Source organism: Monodelphis domestica, chromosome 5, assembly GCF_027887165.1.
Source record: "Monodelphis domestica isolate mMonDom1 chromosome 5, mMonDom1.pri, whole genome shotgun sequence".
NCBI classification, from domain to species: Eukaryota; Metazoa; Chordata; class Mammalia; order Didelphimorphia; family Didelphidae; genus Monodelphis; species Monodelphis domestica.
In genome coordinates, this window is record NC_077231.1 from 100080699 (window position 1) to 100099513 (window position 18815).

The 18815-nt window shown below is 44.5% G+C and overlaps 1 protein-coding gene across 2 annotated transcripts in view; it reads right to left on the minus strand.

Annotated features, from left to right (window-relative positions):
* Window positions 1–593: 593 nt before the first annotated feature.
* Window positions 594–18815, minus strand: part of RAC2 (Rac family small GTPase 2) — a 29919-nt gene continuing 11697 nt past the window's right edge. Inside the window, exons 3-8 of one of the 2 annotated variants that reach the window (XM_007503453.3) lie at window positions 9448–9565; window positions 7475–7537; window positions 7051–7210; window positions 2444–2576; window positions 1421–1449; window positions 594–889 (exon numbers count right to left, since the gene is read on the minus strand). In XM_007503453.3, the coding sequence (XP_007503515.1) occupies window positions 2446–2576; window positions 7051–7210; window positions 7475–7537; window positions 9448–9565 (472 nt within the window). In that variant the 3' untranslated portion in view covers window positions 594–889; window positions 1421–1449; window positions 2444–2445. The remainder of the gene's footprint in view (window positions 890–1420; window positions 1450–2443; window positions 2577–7050; window positions 7211–7474; window positions 7538–9447; window positions 9566–18815) is intronic. The other variant, XM_001366623.5, reaches the window with a different exon arrangement.

Below are 18815 nucleotides of genomic sequence, written 5' to 3' on the forward strand. Positions count from 1 at the left end.
CTTCTCTGTTTTTACTTATGAAATGAGGGATAGAATTTGATGACCTCTAAAGGTCCCTCCAAGACTAAAGCTATAAAAGTGAATTAATTTGCTGCTTGACCAGATGATTTCTGAGATCCCTTCCAGCTCTCATTTTGTACCCTCTGCTGCCTCTGTTTGTAAGCTCTTCGACAGGACTGTTCTTGACAACATCTTCTAAGCCCATTTCCAATTCTCTGTGTGGGATCCTGAAGTCAGAGAACAGGGAAAGCTTAACTCTGTGTGACCACAGGCAAGGCAACAATCTCTCTGCATTCCTGTTTCCTCATCTGTCAAGTGGGAACTGGCCTCCCCTTCCCTTACTAGACTTATTGTGGGCATGAAATGAGGGGGTGGGCTTAGAACCCTATACCAATGGAAACGAGCATTACTGTTCATCAGTGCTGAAATGTCAGGAAGGAGGATGTGGTGACAGTGATGAGTACAGCTGGACTCCCGAGAAGGCCTTGGGAAGGGGCCTCAAAGGGGACGTGGCAGCATCTCCAGAGTGGGTCACAGTGCCCAATGGAACCTCCACTGTTGAGAGCTATGAAGACCCACAGAAGAGTTTCCAGTGCAATAAAAGAGGTCTGTTTTATTGGTCCTCTCTCAGACTCTCCCAGAAGCCCCTGGCTATGGCAAAGGGCCCAAGCAAAGAGTAGGAAACAGCTTTGCATGCATTCACACAATCTTGTCCCAGAAATGTCTTTGGCAGGCAAGAGATTAATGACCAAGAGCTTCATCCATCTGCTAAGGAATGCCAAGGGGGGAAGGCTCCCTGGTTGACTGAAAAGCCCCAGAGCCTTGAAATTAAAGAATTGGGGAGGAGAGCAACACAGCGCTGGGGAACAAACAGGCACCAAGAGCACACCTAGGTGGAAAAGAGAAAAAAAAGATGAGAATTAGGGGATTCCTTGGATGGGCTTCTCTCTACCACCATTGGTCCTATGAGATCATAGATGTGGAGCAATATGGAATCTTGGAAATCATCTAACCTCTCCCCCCATTTTACAGATGGGAAATCATATTCCAAATCCAGTATACTTTCTACTGTCTCATGTTTCCAGCAGACTTTTGTCAGACAGGTCCTTCTCACAATGTATCTAATCATATCACCAGACTCCAACCTTTCCTTATAGTGACTTAATTTTTTGAGTGATTTAAAAAAAAATTTTAAACTCTGACCTTCCATCTTAGAATCAATACTGTGCATTGATTCTAAGGCAGAAGAGCAGTAAGGTCTAGGCAATGGAGGTTAAGTGGCTTGTCCAGGGTCACACAGCTAGGCAGTGTCTGAGGCTGCATTTGAACCCAGGACCTCCCATCTCTGGGCCTGGCTCCCAATCCACTGAACCAACTAGCTGCCCTTGAGTATATTTTTATATTATTAATGAGCCCTTACTTTTTCTGAAGCCATAAGCAGAAATAATTCTGAAAAGAAGAAAAAAGAGATTGTTGTATATGCCCAGGGAACTCATTGACTATAGACCTTTGAATTTATGACCCTCCAACCCAACATATAATTAGAAGATGATCTAATTGGTTGAGACTGAGAAAGAGGCTGTCAAGTCAGGCAGTGGATTCCATACATCCCCAATCCAACTGTGCTTGGGGAAGAAAAGTCCATTGTTCCCTGGGGCTCAAGATTCAAAATCTTGGCTTAGGGCCATGTTGGCAAACCTATGGCATGTGTGCTAGAGAGGGCTGCTCCCTTCCTTCTCTCCAATGCATGCCTGAGGACATTTCTACCACTACCCCTCTCTGCCCAGCAGCCCAATGGGAGCACTTCTTCCCTCCCTTGTCTGGGGTAAGGAGGTGGCTCACATGCAGTGTGAGGTTGCAGTTTGGGCACTTGGTCTCTAAAAGGTTAGCCATCACTGGATTAGAGTTTCCATCTTGGAAAGAGTCTGAGGTCAAGTTTGGCCAATAGGATCATAGCTAATGATGAGAGTAGAACCCAGGTCTTTGGACTTCTGGAACTTTTTCCACTGTTCCCCTGAGCTTGAACTTTATCTTTTGCCATTTATTACTTATGTAATCTTGGCTAATCTACTTAACCCCCTTGGGCCTCACTTTCCTCATCTGTCAAATGAGAGGGTTGGACTAGATGACTTCTGGGGTTCTTTCCATCTCTAGACCCAGGCTTCTGTGACCCATGAAGTGGACAATGCTCCATCCCTAGGAATCTCCCCGCCTGCCCTGTCTTCAACTCCATGGATAAGTGGCATCAACCAACATGGCACTCATGACCAAAACCCACCTTCAGGACATCTCATCCTCTGGGAAATATCACTCACAATGCCAAACCCACTATAGGTGCCTAATAAATGCTTACTGGTGGATTCCTGGATGGGCAGCCTTGTGAGAGAGGGGAGTAGGCTGTGCAGCCTAGAGTTGAGCTCAGGAGGTCATTTTCAGTACTTACCCCTAGAGTAGAGTGCAGGGGCGTTTCTGCTGTCGGGTGGGCTGGGGGCAAAGAACAGCCCGGATGGCCTCATCAAAGACAGTTTTCAGTCCACGCTGAGTAAGGGCAGAACACTCCAGATACTTCACAGAGTCTGGTGGATGAGAGGAGAAAGGAGAGAGGAAGAGAAGGAGAGGCCAGGGGTGAGATAAAGGTTTGGTCACAAGAAGAGATAGAAGAAGGCATCTCTCCCCAATCCACATGCAAATGGAGCTCCCATCTGACTTTAATGTGTTGATGTATTATTAATTTTTTTAAAAGAAATAGGCAAACATGCATTTTCTTAGTCACTCTGTACAACACAGGAATCCTTCCATATGGCTTAGTGGCCCTTGTTTCTTCTATTTGATTTTGACACCACTACTCTAGACAATGGAAAACCATAGAATGAACCTGTAGGATGCCTTCCCCAAAGATTTGGAGTCAGAGTAACTGAGTTTGAAATTCACCTTCCTGTGCCTCAGTTTCCTCATCAGTGAAATGAGAGGGTTGACCTAGACAGTTTTTAGAGTGTCATCAAGCATTGAATCAAGTGAAAGTCTACCCATCTCTGCCCAGACCAACAGGCCAAGTCTCATCAATAGGTAGGCATTATAAGTATTCCCATTTGAAAAATGGGAAAACAAGTGCTCATCAAGGTGGAATGACTTGCCTAAGGTCACACAAAGAGGAAATGTCTGAGGCTGGATTTGAACTCAGGTCTCCCTGGTTACCAGTTCAGCTTTCACAGAAATGTGCTGGAGCCAGCTCTAACCAGCTTTTGAGTGCTGGTACAAAATTTTTCAGCGTGAGCTTTTTACTTCAGAAATTGGCAAATGCTATAAATTGGGACTTGATTTCTTGTTTTGTTGATTATCTAGACTTAATGTGATGGCAAAAATGTTAGTGATACAGATTCCACTTACAATTATAAGTATGTAATTCTTTTTCTTGGAGAGCTGGTTGTTAAACATTCATCACCACACCTTTGGTTCTCTATCCACTATGCCATACTATGTAAAGAACATTCGGGGCTTTGATTCATGTTGTGGATCCCAATTGTGTCACTTACCAGCCAAGGGTCCCCAAGTAAGTTGCCTTACTGCTTTGACCTCATGACCCCTGCCCAGCCTGTCCCATGGGATATTGGGGCAGTGGTGGTGGGGCGGCAGGGAGTCCCTGTTCTGGGAACCTGAATGTGCCTTTGAACTAGGAATGAGCCCTAGAGGCAGTAAGGACTTGGGAGGAGAGAGAAAGGAAGTAACTTGGGCTGTATGGATGATGCCAGCCCCCCAGGATGGAGCAAGAGAAACAGCGCGAGGCTCAGCTTGACTATTCTGTACCAATTGGAATAGCAGTAAGTCATTTTTCTTCCCTCGAAGGAAATTGATCTATAAAATAAGGGAGTTGATATTGCAAATATGAATAATATGGAAATAGGATTTGAGTGGTAATATATGTAGAACCCAGTGGAATTGCCTGTCAGCTCTGGGAGTGGGGGAAGGAGAGATCATGAATCATGGAACCATGGAAAAACATTCTAAATAAATAAATATAGTTTTAAAAAGAAAACAAGGGGAGTTGAACTAACCTCTAACCTCCTTGTTCTAAGACCCCTCCCAGGCCTGACATTTTCTGTGTAAGGGGCACTCCCAGCTCTGCCATTCCGTCTTCGAGGTTCTTCCTAGCTCTAGCATTTGATGATATATAAATATATATGTTTATATATAATTATATATCATATATAAATAAATATATTATCTACAATATATATATAGAATATATAAGTATAAACTATTAATATATATTATACATGAGAAGTTTTCCTTTAGAGGGAGACTCTGCGGCATGTGTCTAGAAGTCTTGGGTTCAAATCCAAGTGGGCCCTTGGGTAAATGACAGTCTTCTCTCCAAGTCTCAGTTTCCTCATCCACAAAATAAGGGGGTTTTTCTAGATGGTCTCTAAGGCTCCTTGCCCTTAAGATCTAGGATCCCTGAGGCCAGGGATGGCATCCTTTCCTTATTCCAAAAGCCAGCTGGCCACAGGGAGGGGTCTCCCTCTTGAATCCCATGGAAATCTCCCCGTCCTTTGAGCTCCTGCCTCTGCTAGTTCCCTGACCCAGTGGTCAGCCAGGTGGGCTGATGGAACCAAGGAAAGGGCACTGTAGCCTCCCAGGAGGGAGAGGGGGAAAGAGATGTCTAGGAGGAAGGAGGCCGGGCCACAAGATAAAGCTGGTCATGAGGGGAAGAGAACAGGAAGCTGTGGTCTCTTTTCCTGTTATAAGAGAGAAGAGATGCGGAGGCCTCCCCCTCTGAGGACCCTCCCAGTTCCGGCCGGAAGAAGAGATGGTGAAGTCAGAGACAGACGACAGAGTGGGGAAGGGAGGGAGGGAGGGAGGTCAGGGCTTCTGTGGCGCCACAAGGGTATGAAGTGTCAAGAGGCAGCGTGGAAGAAGCCAAAGAGAAGTGAGAGCCAGGGCACGCGGGGGCAGAGCCACACTTCCGCCTTTGAGAAAGGAAGGTGCCCCGAGCAGGGGGCAAAAGTCATGCTCCGCCACAGCCTTGGACCCGTCTCTAAGCCATTCTGGGCCTCACTTTCTTGGTCTTCCCGTGTTATAAGGGCAATAGCTTGGGGGGGCTTTGAAAAATTGGAGCTGGGGAGGGAGCTTCCAGGAAGAAGGCTGCTCTGCCATTGGATCTCCATCTTAGAGAATGATGGGATGGAAAGGTGGCATGCCCAAGACCACACGGCCAGTTCGTAACAGAGGTAGTACTAGAACTCGGTTCCCCCAGCCCTGAGACCAGCTCTCTATCCACTATCCCATGCTGCCCTGTGAGTGTGGGAGACGTTACTGCCAGTTAAATACCAATTGTGATCTGCCAACATGAGGACTCAGGTGAGATTATAAGGAATTCTGGGAAATACCAAGGACTTCTGGGGATTGAAGTCTAGGGTTCAAAATCTCCATTTTTACAGCTGGTTATTATTATCATTGGTGATGGTGGTGGTGGTGTAAGGGGGCCAGACAGTCTCCCACCATGCCAAGGCAGAATTGTAGCATCTTAGAAGTGAAGAGGACTCCAGGAACCATCTAGTTCTTGACTAGACCCGGACAAGAATTCCCTCTTCTGCTTTCTCAACGAGTCATCGCCCAACCTTTTCTTTCCTGTAAGAAAAATCCTTACCCTCTTGTCTTAGTATGGATTCTAAGACAGAAGCGCATCCAGGGCTAGCCAAACAGGGTTAAGTGACTTGCCCAGGGTCACCCAACTAAGCAGTGGTCCAGATCCTTTTGCCTCCACCCCTAATGCTCTATCCACTGTGCAACCTAGCTACTCTGTACTTAACCTTTTCTTGTAAGTCTCCTCTGAAGGGGAACCAAGGGTTTGGCCCACTATCTCCCAGGACAGTCCATTCGACATTGGGACAGTGTTTACTAGGAATATTCTTCTGCCATCCAGCTGAAATTTCCCTCTCTGCAGCTTCCAATTCTGTCCTCTGGTACCAAGAAGAACAAAATCGATCAGCCATCTACTCACAGCCCTACAAGCACAAGGATCTCTAGCCTTAGGTCTCCCCTGAGTCGTCTCTTCTGCAGCTAAACATCCGGGGCTCCTCCAGACCCGACACAGCGGGCAGACACTCAGAGTCCTTTACCCACGCCCTGACTGGCCTCCTTGGACCTCTTCCCTGACCTCAGCGGGTCAATATCCTTCCTAGAAAGTGATGAGCACCAAAGGACTCATGTGTTTGCCTCCTATTGCCCTCAGCAACTTCCCAAGCCCAGAGATGGGAAGTTTGGGGTTCAAATCTAGCCTCAGACACTTCCCAGCTGTGTGACCCTGGACAAGTCACTTAAACCCCTATTGCCTAGTCCTTACCACTCTTTGGCCTTGGAAGCAATACACAGTATTGATTCTAAGACAGAAGGCAATGGTTTAAAAAAAAATCTGCACCAGACTCTGCCTTGATCTCCATTGAATTTCATCATCATATCAATTAAGACTACTCATTGCAGAGTTGGGAGTTCATCCTAATGCCATAAGGACAGAAAGCCCAGGTCAAAATTCTATCTGGGCTCTTTCAGGATCCAATCTGCCCCCCACAAGTTTGCTATCCCTCCAGGCTTGGGGCCATTGACAAAAAGATGTACGTTCTCTATGATTTTAGCGACGAAATTAATAAACTCACACTTCGGTCAAAAGATAAGGTCACTATGCAAACTGAGCAGAAACTTGAGACTCTACTGTTCTCACTCCACTCACCATCTGGAGGTCTAAAGATGTAAACTCTGAAGGGTATTCCCCAGGCCACTAAACAAGTGTCCCTCTCTAGTGTTTTGGGAATCTCACATCCCTATTTTACAGTTGAAGAAACTGAGGCAAACATAGGCTAAGTGAGCCATACAACTAGTAAGTGATAAAGGCCAGATTTGAATACAGGTCTTCCTGACTGCAGGTCCAGTGTGCTAGCCACTATTCCACCAGCTGCCTATAGTGGGGTAGAGAATGCTAGGCATTGCAGATACAAAGACAAAAAAGAAAGTCTCTGCCCTCAGATCTCCTTTGTTAGGTCACAGCATTCTTACCAATTTCCTTGGCGAGGGCGAGGCCCTGTGGATATGTGATAGGTGTTAGTTTCTTTTCCTTCAATTTCTCAATGGTGTCCTTGTCATCACGAAGATCCAGTTTGGTACCCACCAGGATAATGGGGGTGCTGGGGCAATGATGCCGAACCTCAGGATACCACTGAGCAGGGAAGAGGCCAACAGAGAGAGAGCCACAAATTGGGAGGCAGTAGGGCATGGAACCAAAATATCCCTCCCTACCAACCACCACTGGTCATGCACCACAGCCACTACCACCATTCAAAGCCTTGGGGAACTCTCTTCTTCAAGCCATCTTTTGCTGCCCTTGTGAGGAGCAGCTGATAAACTGAATGTTTTCTAAGAGAACCACTACTGGCCTAAAGCTGCCATTCCCCTTTTCTGGGTGTCCCAGAGTATCACTCACCTTTGCACGGACATTCTCATAGGAGGCTGGGCTCACAAGGGAGAAACAGATCAAGAAGACATCCTGAAGAGAGGAGAGGGAAAGTAAAAATCAAAAACTGGGAGACAGAACTAAGCAATCCATCCCCCTCTCATTCCCTTAAGCCCCATGACTCCCATGGTTGAATTGATCCACTCGGGGGAAGGTTGAAGACATCTAAATCTAGATTGAGGGAGAAAGGTGGGGTGTTGACTGGCTAATGGTCTATATCCATCACTCAGCTTTTACTTAATGCCTTCCATTTACTCACCATCCACTCTTCACCCATTATAAACCACCTACTATCCACTATTCATCTTAAAGCAACCCATCAACAAGCGTTAACTAAGCACCTACTAGATGCCAAGCACTATGATAGGCATTGAGGATACAAAGAGAAAAAAATCCTGTCCTTAAAGAGCTTCTACTACTGGGGAAATTCATACTGATCATAGAAAAGTAAATAGAAGATATACACCACATAAATATGAAATATTGGGAGAGAGCAGGAGGAAGAAGCAGTAATGAGGAATCTGGATTCCAACTGGTAAAGTCAAGAGAGAAAGGGTACTCCAGGCATGAGGGCAACTTGTTCAAAGGCACAGAGGTGGGAGATGAATGTCTTCTACAGGGAATAGCCAATAGAATAGTCTAGCTGGTATATAAAGTATGTGGTCATTTGTCCTCCATCTACCTTTCACCTATGACCCATCATCCACCACTCAACCATCATCCATCCTTCACCCATTATCTACTATCCTGCCTTCATCTATCACCCACAAGCCACACACCAGCCACCATTTACCATTCATCCACCAATTTTCACCTATCCACATATTGCTGACTGTTCACCCCTCACCTATCAGTTGCCATTCACCATTACTTAACATTTATCCCTTATCCACCATCCACCCATCAACTATTCTTCACCACTCACCCACTGTCTTCCCATCATCTGCCATTCATTCTCATCTTCTCTTCACTTATTATCCATCATCTATACAAAAATCTTCCTTTACCCATCAACTACCATTTGCTTAGCCTCTACTCATCATCTATCACCTATCATGGATTCATCAATCTTCCCTATCCACATATCATACATATCCACAGATTCTTCACTTGTCAACCTCCACCTACTCATCACCCACAATTCTCCTACCATCTACTCTTCACCTATCAACCACCATTTACCATTCATCATTCAACCATCATCTACCATCCACTCCCCAATTTTCTTTCACCTATCACCCACTATTCTTCTATCATCTACCCCTTCACATATAAGCAACTATTTACCATTGGACCATTACCAGTCACTCACCATCCAACTACCTATCATTCACCATTTACCCATCAGCCACCATCCATCCACCAACTTCCTTTTATCTATTAACAATCTTTACTCAGCATCCAATTTCACTGTTCATCCACTGTTTCATTCACTCACAATCCCTTACCCATGTTATTTTTATCTTGGAAGAGAAGGGTTCTGAAAATCAAATAATAATCTTCTGAGACTGTACTAGTTTGTATATTATCAGCCATATCCTCCTAACAAATAGAAAAACCTGATAGTCTGAGGAATTCCAAGTTAGAAATTTCTGCCAGGTTGATACCATCAAATTTCATGCCTCCTCACCCCAGAAGAAAACTTCCATGCCATGTACCAGGGGATCTCCTTGTGGCTGTGGATGTCTCTACATTAAGGAGAAAGCTCCTCAAATTTCCCATTAGCACCTCCTGAACTATTCTGCCCTTTGTAAAAAGATTGAGGGATTCATTTTGAAGGTAGTCCTATCAATCACCCATGAGAGAAGGGAAGAAAGAAGAGACCACTTGCTGCTGATTCATCCCTCCCATTCCAATGCCTAACTAGTATGAGAAAAACAAGACAAATCAGGATCTAGAGTTGGGAGGCAGGGTACCTCAGAAGAGAGGAAGGTAGAACTTACTGTTTGGGGATAAGAAAGAGGTCGAAGACGGTCATAGTCCTCCTGCCCAGCTGTATCCCACAGTCCCAGGTTCACTGGTTTGCTGTCAACCATCACATTGGCTGAATAGTTATCAAACCTGAAATTCAAGAGGAAAAGGAAATGAAGAAATATGTATCAAGTGGCCATTGAGTATTGAAAACATCAGGGAAGGGTAGATTGAAGGATCAAGAACTGAAGTAGATTAACTACCTCATTTTATAGGGGAATAAATCAAGAACCTAGAGGGGAAGTGACTTAGCTGAGGTCACTCAGCAAGAGGAAGTTAATGTAGCACAATGGAAAGAACAGCAGCTCTAGAGTCAAGAAACCTGGGTTCAAAACTAAATTCTACATGACCACAGGCAAGTGATATCTCCTTGTATCTCAGTTTCCAATTATAAAACAAGAGTGCTGGACTAGCTGGCTTCTAAGGACTTTTTCATCTCTATATATCTAACTTCTCTGGGTCTCAGTTTCCCCATTTACAAAATGAAGGAGCTGGACTAGATCACCTCTGAGTTATCTATCCCTTTCAACTCTAAATCTATGATCATTTTTTGGGACTAAGTTTCCTCCCATGTAAAATATTGAACTCAGTGACCTTGAAGGGCCTTTCTATCTCTAGAACTATGACCCATCATAATTTGTGCTACCCCATGATGTTTCCTGACTTGGTCAAAATGGAGAGGTGCATTCTCCCTCTCCTATTCACTCTAGACCCAGTCAGGCAGGATCCATTGCTCTGATCATCAGATATAGGAATGCTGAGGCACAGGGAGGCTATAAAACTTTGTGATATCACTGAGCAAGGTCAGTGAGGGCTGGAGGCTGAGGCATACATGACCTGGAATGTCTTCCATCAGTATTCAAGGGGCAGCATGGTACAGTGATTATGACTTTGGCCTTGGAGTCAGGTAGATCTGAGTTCAAGTTTCACCTCATAAACTTACTAGCTGTGTGGCCCTGGGCAAGTCATTTGACCTACCTGTGCCTCAGTTTTCTTCTCTTTAAAATGAGGAGGTTGGCCTCGATGGCCTCTAAGATCCTTTCAGTGTCTAAATTTATGATCCTATTTAGCCCAGTTTGAGGGAAGGCTGAGGAACTCCAAGTTTTTCAACTTTATCCATCCACTGAAGCCCAACTAAAATGGTACATCCTCCAGGAAGCTTTCCTTGATCTCCGTGGTCAGAAAGGATCTTGTCCCTCTTGTCCCTTGACATAACCTCTTGAACCTTACTTGTCCCCTCAAGAGACAAAGTCACTGACTGGGCAGAGTTTCCCCACTCCCTAGAAAAAGCATGATGTCAGACAAGCCCCCCAAAGTTAACTTGACATTAGGCTTCATTCAGAGAAGAGAAACCATACTCCTGTTTCCTCAGCCATGGTCAGTGCCCATCAGGAGCACTGTTTCCAGTTTGGGGTACCACATTTGGGCAGCCTCACTGACAAGCCGAAGCCAACTAGGATATAGATCATCAGGGTGGTGAAAGACTGACACATGAGGGTGGCAGAAGAAAGGAAGACAAATAGAGCATCCATGAGCAGATGGGGCAGAGCAGCGGATTCCTGGTCACTGCAGGGAAAAGCTGCCTCGCAATTAGTCCTCACCAGTCCAAAAAGAATTGATTGCCTTGGGAGACAGTGAGCTCCCTTTCCTGTAAGTCTTTAAGAAAAGGTCAACCAGGCACTTGTCAGAGGGATGGTAAGAAGAAATGTCTGTTCATTTGGGAGCTGACCTCCAGCTTCCTTGCTAGACTTATATTCTTTGATGCTTAACCTGGAGACAAATCGATGTCTTTAAATATTTAAAGGCAGTCACGGGAAGATAGATTAGACTTGTTCAGGTTGGCCCCAGAGGGCAAAAAGTTACAGGAAGCCAGATTTCAGCTCATTGTAATGAAAGACTTCTGAACAAATCCCAGCTGCCCCACAATAGAAGGCAGTGGCTCTGGGTCCCTGGAGGTCTACCAGATAGCCTAAAGGAACTTTGGTTGAAGATTCTTGTTCAGATACAAATTAGACTGATGCCCTCTGAGTTCCCTCCTGAGTCTCAGATTACACTGGCATAAGGAGCTCCCTCTACCTACCTGGAATGGTACCTTCTCTACTCTTTATAGTCATAGAGAATGCTGGGAAGTTACAAGATGTAGCCCAATAAAATGCCTTCCCTGATCTCCATGGTCAATAATGATCTTGTCCCTCAGACCTTCTATCTCTCTTCAGGGTAGGATGGCCTCTAAGAGTCCTTCCAGCTCTGGATCTGGAATCCAGGCACATCATGTGGTGTATTGTAGCTTTCTGGGTTGGTGTCCTAAAAATATTTAAACCCATTGATCATACCCATAATGCATTTTCTCTTCTCTGGATTATACATCACAGAATCAGAGAATCTCAGAATTAAGGGGAACCTCAAAGACCATCTAATCCAACCTGGTCTTATCTGACCAAGAATACTCTTCCCAACATTTTGGTCAAATGTTCATCCAATCTCTGTTCTCCATTTTCCAGCTTTGGGTAGTTCAGGGGCGCGTTAAAGTCTGTTCTACTGTTTGTACTCCAGAGAGATGGTTGTTAAAATTTCAGTGTGAATGTTGACTTAGGGTTTGATTTATTGTTGTGTTAATTGTCTAAACAAGAAAATGATGGAGAAAATATTAATCATACAGATTAAATTTATACGTGTGTCCTGCATATGTACCAGATAGCTGGTTGCTATGCATTTACCAGCACACCCTGCTTCTAGTTATTAGGAAATGTTGCCTTACATCCAATCAAAACTTTTCTCTGTAACTTTCCCCCACTGGCCCTAGTTTTGCCCTCTGGGGACAATTAGAACAAGTCTAACCCATATTTATGAGCCAGGCCATCATTTGGAACTGGAAGGAGTCTTAGAGGCCATCAAGTATAACCTTACGCATTTTACATATCAGGAAACTGAGGCACAGAGAGACTGCATAATTTGTTCAAGGTCATATAAATAGTCAGTGGCAAAATTAGGATTCGAATTTAGGTCTAAGCTCTCCAAGTTCAGTGATGTTTCCACTAAAAGTGATCTTTTCCAATGCTTAGCAAGTGCCTAGCACATAAGAGTTCCATAATAAACATTTATGGACTGACTGACACTACACCATCACTATAGTCATTTTAGTTGTGTCCAATGCTGTGTGACCCCATTTGGGGTTTTCTGGGCAAAGACCCTGGAATGGTTTTCCATGTCCTTCTCAAACTCATTTTTCAGTTGAGTAAACTAAGGCAAACAGGTTTAAGTGACTTATCCAGAGTCACAGAGGGTCTGAGGCTAGATTTGAACACTGGAAGATGAGTCTTTCCAACTCCAGGCCAGGTGCTCTAGCCACTGCACTACCTCCACACTATATCATGCTGTCTTTCAATCCACTTAATATTCCTTCAAACACTTAAAATCAACAACCTTATCTCCTCTAAGTTTTCTGTTCTCCAGGCTAAGTATTCCCAGGCTCCCCCAATCCATCCTCACATGTCATGGCACCATTCACCATAGCTGTTCCTTCTTTTGGGGACTTTCCTACCAATGGCTTTCCTGAACTATATGATCTTGCAGATGAAGCCAAACCAGGGCAGAGGACTGCACGACTTGGGCTTCCTTCACTCCAAATTCTCTGCACTCAGATCTTAAAATGAGCCCCTTAGCAGCAGTACTAAGATAGCCCCTGCTACGCCTCCCAAAAGGAGATCTTGGTGTTAAACAAATCTTAATAATTCCTATTTCTCTGCTGCTTTCAACAACCTGCGCCCCTTGGGATTTCTCAACTATGCAGATTCGTAAAGGCCCCAGGACTGGAAAGGAATGGCCAGGCAAACTTTGTTAAGCCCTGTCCCCTCCTTTGTACATTCTACTTAGAACCACAAACCTAGAGATGGAAGGGACCCTCTAGACCATCTCAACCAGTCCTTTCAATTTGCAAATGAGGAAAATGAGGCCCAGAAAGGGAGGTGACTTGCCTAAGGTCACACAACTAATAAATGTGAAGAGCTTGGACTTGCGCTCTGACTCCAGACCTAGCATTCTCCCCACTCTAATGCTCTTTCATGGGAAGCTGTGCTGTTAGGGGCCTCTGGAGACACCTGACTGCAAAGCAGTAGAAGGCCATAAAATTCATTTAAATTCACCTTTATTAAGTCCCTTATGCAAGGCACTGTAGGTAGATGAAGAATAACAACTGGTTTCTATGGTGCCTTCCTTACCTTTCATAAGATCACAGGAATCAGATTTGATGGAGCCCCTAGGAAATGCCTATTCCAACTCCTTTGTTTACTAGATGAACAAACTGAGGCCCACCACAGAGCAATGGAAAAGAAAAAACTAATTCTGGAGTTAGAAGACCCGAGTTCCCCTCTGAGTTCTGCTTTACCACTTGTGTGACCTTACACAAAGCCATTTCATCTCTTGGACCTCTTTGGGCGTGTATAATGGGAGGATGGGCCAAGGTGGCCTTTAAAGATCCTTATCAGCTCTTACTCTATGATCCCTTAGGACACAGCCCGGTATATAGCAGTAATCCTTTCATATGTAGAGCTTAGCTTCCCAACTAGAGTATAAGCTTCTTATGGGCAAGGGTAGTGTCTTACCATCTTTACCCTCCATAGCATCTAGCACAGTGCTTGGCATTCAAGATCTTTTACTCTTTTGGGCCACCTTCTTTTCCAGTTTTTCCTCCATGGCCAGCCAAAGAGTTCTCTGTCTCTGCCTATGTTTCTCTCTCTTTCAACATCTGTCCATTCATCCGTGTATCTACCCCCCCCCTCTCTCTCCCTCTCTCCCCCTTTTCCCTCTCTCTCTCTCTCTCTTTCAATGTCTTGCTCTATCTAGCTCTGTCTCTCTGCCCCCTCACTAATTCCCTTAATGTACATTAGCGTGGATTTCGAATATCTATGTTTGTGTTTTAATGGATAAAGTATCTCATGTGGAATCAGGAAAATTTGGGTTCAGATTCCACCTTTGCTACTTACAAACTCTGATTTGGGCAGATACATTACTCGACCTCTCTGCCTTGGTGAAAGGCATTGCCATAGTCATGAAATCAGAGATTCTTGCCTGATTGTGTTCTAGTCCTCTACTGGACTGTAAGCAGCTCCATAAAGACAGGAATTATATATTACCTATGCTTAAGAATTTTCCCCCTCAGTGTGAACACTGAGCAATAGTTGCTTAATAAATATCTGCTGAATGAATGAATGCTCTGTATACAGTGTGCAATACATATTGAACCATTGACGGACTGACTAGAATATGCCTTCTGTCCCAAGGTAGGTCACAGGCAATATATAACATAATCTAATTTCCCCCCAATAAAATTGGGGAAATAACATTAACTCTGGAGTCACAGCACTTGAACTCACATCCTATGATTGCTATTTAGCTGGGTGACCTCAGGAAAATCATTTAACCTCTACTCTGTGCCTCAGTTTCCTACTCTATGAAATAAAGAAGTAGATTAAATAATCTTTGTATAGGGAGCCTTTAAAAGTCTCTTTTCACAGGCTCGTGGGGGTCATAGATCTAGGGCTAAAAGGGGTGTTAAAGGCCATCAACTAAAACCCCCCCAACTTTACAAATGGGGGAAATTGAGACCCAAGAAGCCCTAAGATTCTTACTCTAGGGCTACAAAGAACCATAGAAGTCATCTAACTCAATCTTCTCATTTTTCAGATGAGGAAACTGAGGACTAAATTAGTAACTTGTCAAAGGTCTATAATCAACAGGATTGAACCCCCAGGCTTCAGACTCTCCCTTCAAAACTACTTTCAAATAAACCACAAAATGAAATCCTAGAATTACAGTTGATTCCTGAATAGAGTAAAAGGCATTCACAAGATAGCAGGGCTATGTGGGTACATAGTTAGACAGAAACCATGGAAATAGCTATCCATGGCTAAAATCCCAAATGTGGCCAATGCCCACAGGAATCAGACAATAGTTTCTCTTCCTCCTCATACTATCATGCCAATGGTTACCTGTTTACATGTTGACTTTCCCCCAGTAGTATGTAAGCTCTTTAAGGGCAGGATCTGATTTGTGTGGGTGTCGCATAAGAGAAGATTGATAAATGCTCACTGTATTGACTTGGATTGGCTTGGGTTTGGAGAATAATGCTGATACTCTGTACTCTCTGGATTTGTAGAGAAAAGGTGTACTGTAAACCTTCTTGTACCATTCAAATGAGACTAGTTCCCAAATCATAGATCGTAGTCCGTGAGCTAAAAGTGACCTCAGAAGATTTTTAGAGCAAAACCTACATTTTACAGATAAGGAAACTGAGCCAGAGAACAGGAAGTGACTTGTTCAAGGGTCACACAAGTGGTAGACAGCAGAGAAAGGATTTAAGCCGAAGTTCTCTTGACTCCAAATTAGTTGTTCTTCCTACTCTAGCCGTCTTCCTCTGGGTTATTTTTAGAAATGTAAGTGACTATTATTAGTCTTGTTTGAGAAATGTAGGCCTGAGTGTTGGGTAAGGGTTTTCATCATTCTAAGTCTTCAGCATTGGTCAGAGGCCCTGGGAAAGGTCAGGAAAGGGGAGGATCATTTTGCTGAGTCTTCCAAGATAAGGGACCCTGGAGGTGACCAGGTAAAGGTGAGAAGAAGAAGAGCCAGGAGGGAGTGGGCGAGTACCATGAGAAAGTCTGGGCTACATTGGCTGGATGAGCCTGGAGATGCTGAGATGCCAACTCCTACTCCAGAGGGCATCTCTGATCCACCCTCAACCATCAGGGACTGACTGAAGAAGACTGAGGTCCTTCCTTCCCCCACCCCTCCTCTCTAATTTTTGAACCAACACCTAAGTAAGTCCCAAACTTGCTGACTCTTTCCTACTCTCCCTTGTGTTCTCTCTCTCTTACTCTATCTGCCCCATTCTTTGTCTCTCACTCCCTGTCTCATGTCACATTATTTTTTGCCTGCCTCTCACTCTCCCAAGATGTCTTTTGTTCTTTCTCTGCCTCCATCCCTGTCTCTGTATCCATCTCAATACCTTACTTTCTCCCTGACTCTCTCACTGTGTCTCTCCGTCTCTGACTCTGTGTCTCTGTCTGTCTCTGTCTCTGTCTCTGTCTCTCTCTCTCTCTCTCTCTCTCCCCACTCACACACCCCTCCCCACTCTATCTCTGCCTATCAGTCACACACTCTCTCTCTCCTTCTCCATACCTTCCTCCCTCCCTCTATTAGGGACAGACAAAACAGAGAAGGTGGGGCTGCCATCTTGTCCAGGCCCTATCTTAAGCAGCCCATGGAAAGTGGACACAAATAAACTCCTTTTGCATCTGGCTCACCAAGGTCATAAGGTGACAAGAACACGAAGAAAAGAGACCCAAGTGTCCAGGTTCCCAGGCCACCTGCTAGTACCATTACAGAAGTGGTGCCCAAAAGGTTTTTCAGGATCTGTTCTGACCCGTGGTTCAGATTCCACCTCCTCTACTCCCTGACTCCAAGACCAACTGCATGATTTCTGAGCCTTCCTGCAGTCACTGCTCATCTGGAGGCTACCCCCAACTGAAACCTTTAAAGAATATGAACTGAGAGCCCCCAGCTTCAGGGTAATGGCAAAGGAACTAGCTTGGCTTTCTAGACGAGTCTGAATGACGGATTTTTTTTTTTTTGGCCATCTTCACTCTCTACAGCTACATATCAAGAGAGAACTTCCAGGCTCTAACTCTAGCTCTAGTGTAGACCAACTCAGAGACCTTGGTAGAGCAAAGTCTTCTTTCTATATTCACTTCATAGAATCATAGATTTATAAAAATCCTTGAGCTAGACATGAGAGGGAGCTTAGAGGTTATCTAGTCTAATCCTCTCGTTTTAGAGATGGAGAAACCAAAACCCTGATATTATAACATCATAACATCCTAATTCTAAAACAGGGTCTCAGAAGCCATCTAGGCCAACCCCCTCATTTTACAGATGAGGAAACTGAGTCCCATTGAAATGAAATGATTTGTCCAAGGTCATACAGCTACTGTCACAGGCAGAATTTGAACCCAGGTCCTCTCATTCTTAGAACTGAAAGGTTTATCAAATCCTCCTATCCAACACATATAGCTGAAGAAGAATCTCCTCTTTTGTCCAACCTAGAAGAGCCTTTGAGTGCAAGCCTCTAGTGACAGAGAACACCTCCCCCCCCCACCTCCCAGCAGTCCAATTCATTCTTGCAGGGTCACAGTTGTTAGACCATTATTTCCTGACACCAAGTCAAAATTTGTTTTTCATCCTCTCTCCACAGTTCTTAATCCTGCCCTCTAGGGCCAAGCAGAAGGAGTCTAATCTCTTTTCCAGGAATAACTCTTCAAATACTTGAAATTTGCCAGTATCATCATTGCTAGCATCTATAAAACATTCTAAGGTTTGCAAATCGCTTTACACATTTTTGAGCCTCACCACAACCCTAGGAGATAGGTACCACCTTTTCTTCATCTTACAGATATGGAAACTGAGGCTGAAAGAAATGAAATTAATTACCCAAGGTCATACAGATAGCATTTTAACTCAGATCATCCATCTATCAACTATGCCAACCTGGATGCCTAAAATGGATACTGGGGCCAGGTAAGACTGAGCACAGCTCTCTGGATACGCTCTGACAAGGAGATCAAGCTGTTAAGAGGCCTGCCTACCTTCTTCCTGGGTCTGGGTAATTTGCCTTTTCTAAGACACCAAGACATAAAATGAAGACGATTGGACTCAATGACCTCCAAGGTCCCTTTCAGCTGCATATCTATGATCCAACAATTCTCACTCATGAAATAAGGAGGTTGGATGAACAATTTGATTATTCCACCATCCTTGCCTCTCTTCATAAACTCAGCTCTTTGATTCCTGGTTAGGCATTCAAGGTCATCCCTAATTGTTTGCTCTCCTTGGCTTGTGGCAGTCATTAAGGGTTGTTCAGTTCAGATAATGGGCTCTAACTGAACAAGGAACATGTCACTCGCAGCAGCTCAGGGCTGGACGATTCTTTGCTCCAAAATGCCTGAGGAGTGGCTGTTCAGCCCACTAACTGAAGATTTCCAGTAAGAGGGACCCCACCATCTCTGGGAGAGCCCATTCCACTAAGCAGGAACTTCAATTGTTCTTTCATCATTTCGAAGTCAGACACTCTCTAATTGTTCTACTTCAGGGACCAAACTCAACAAGGTGGATTCCTTTTCCACATGACAGAGTCCTTCAGAGACCTGAAAGACATCAAGTGGTCCTGCCTTGCTAAGTCTGCCCTTCTCTAGAGAAAAAATCCTTGGTTCTTCAACAGACTTCAACACACACACACTGTGATCTCAAGCCCTGAAATTCCATCTTCCTGTAGCCACAGCTCATTCATGTA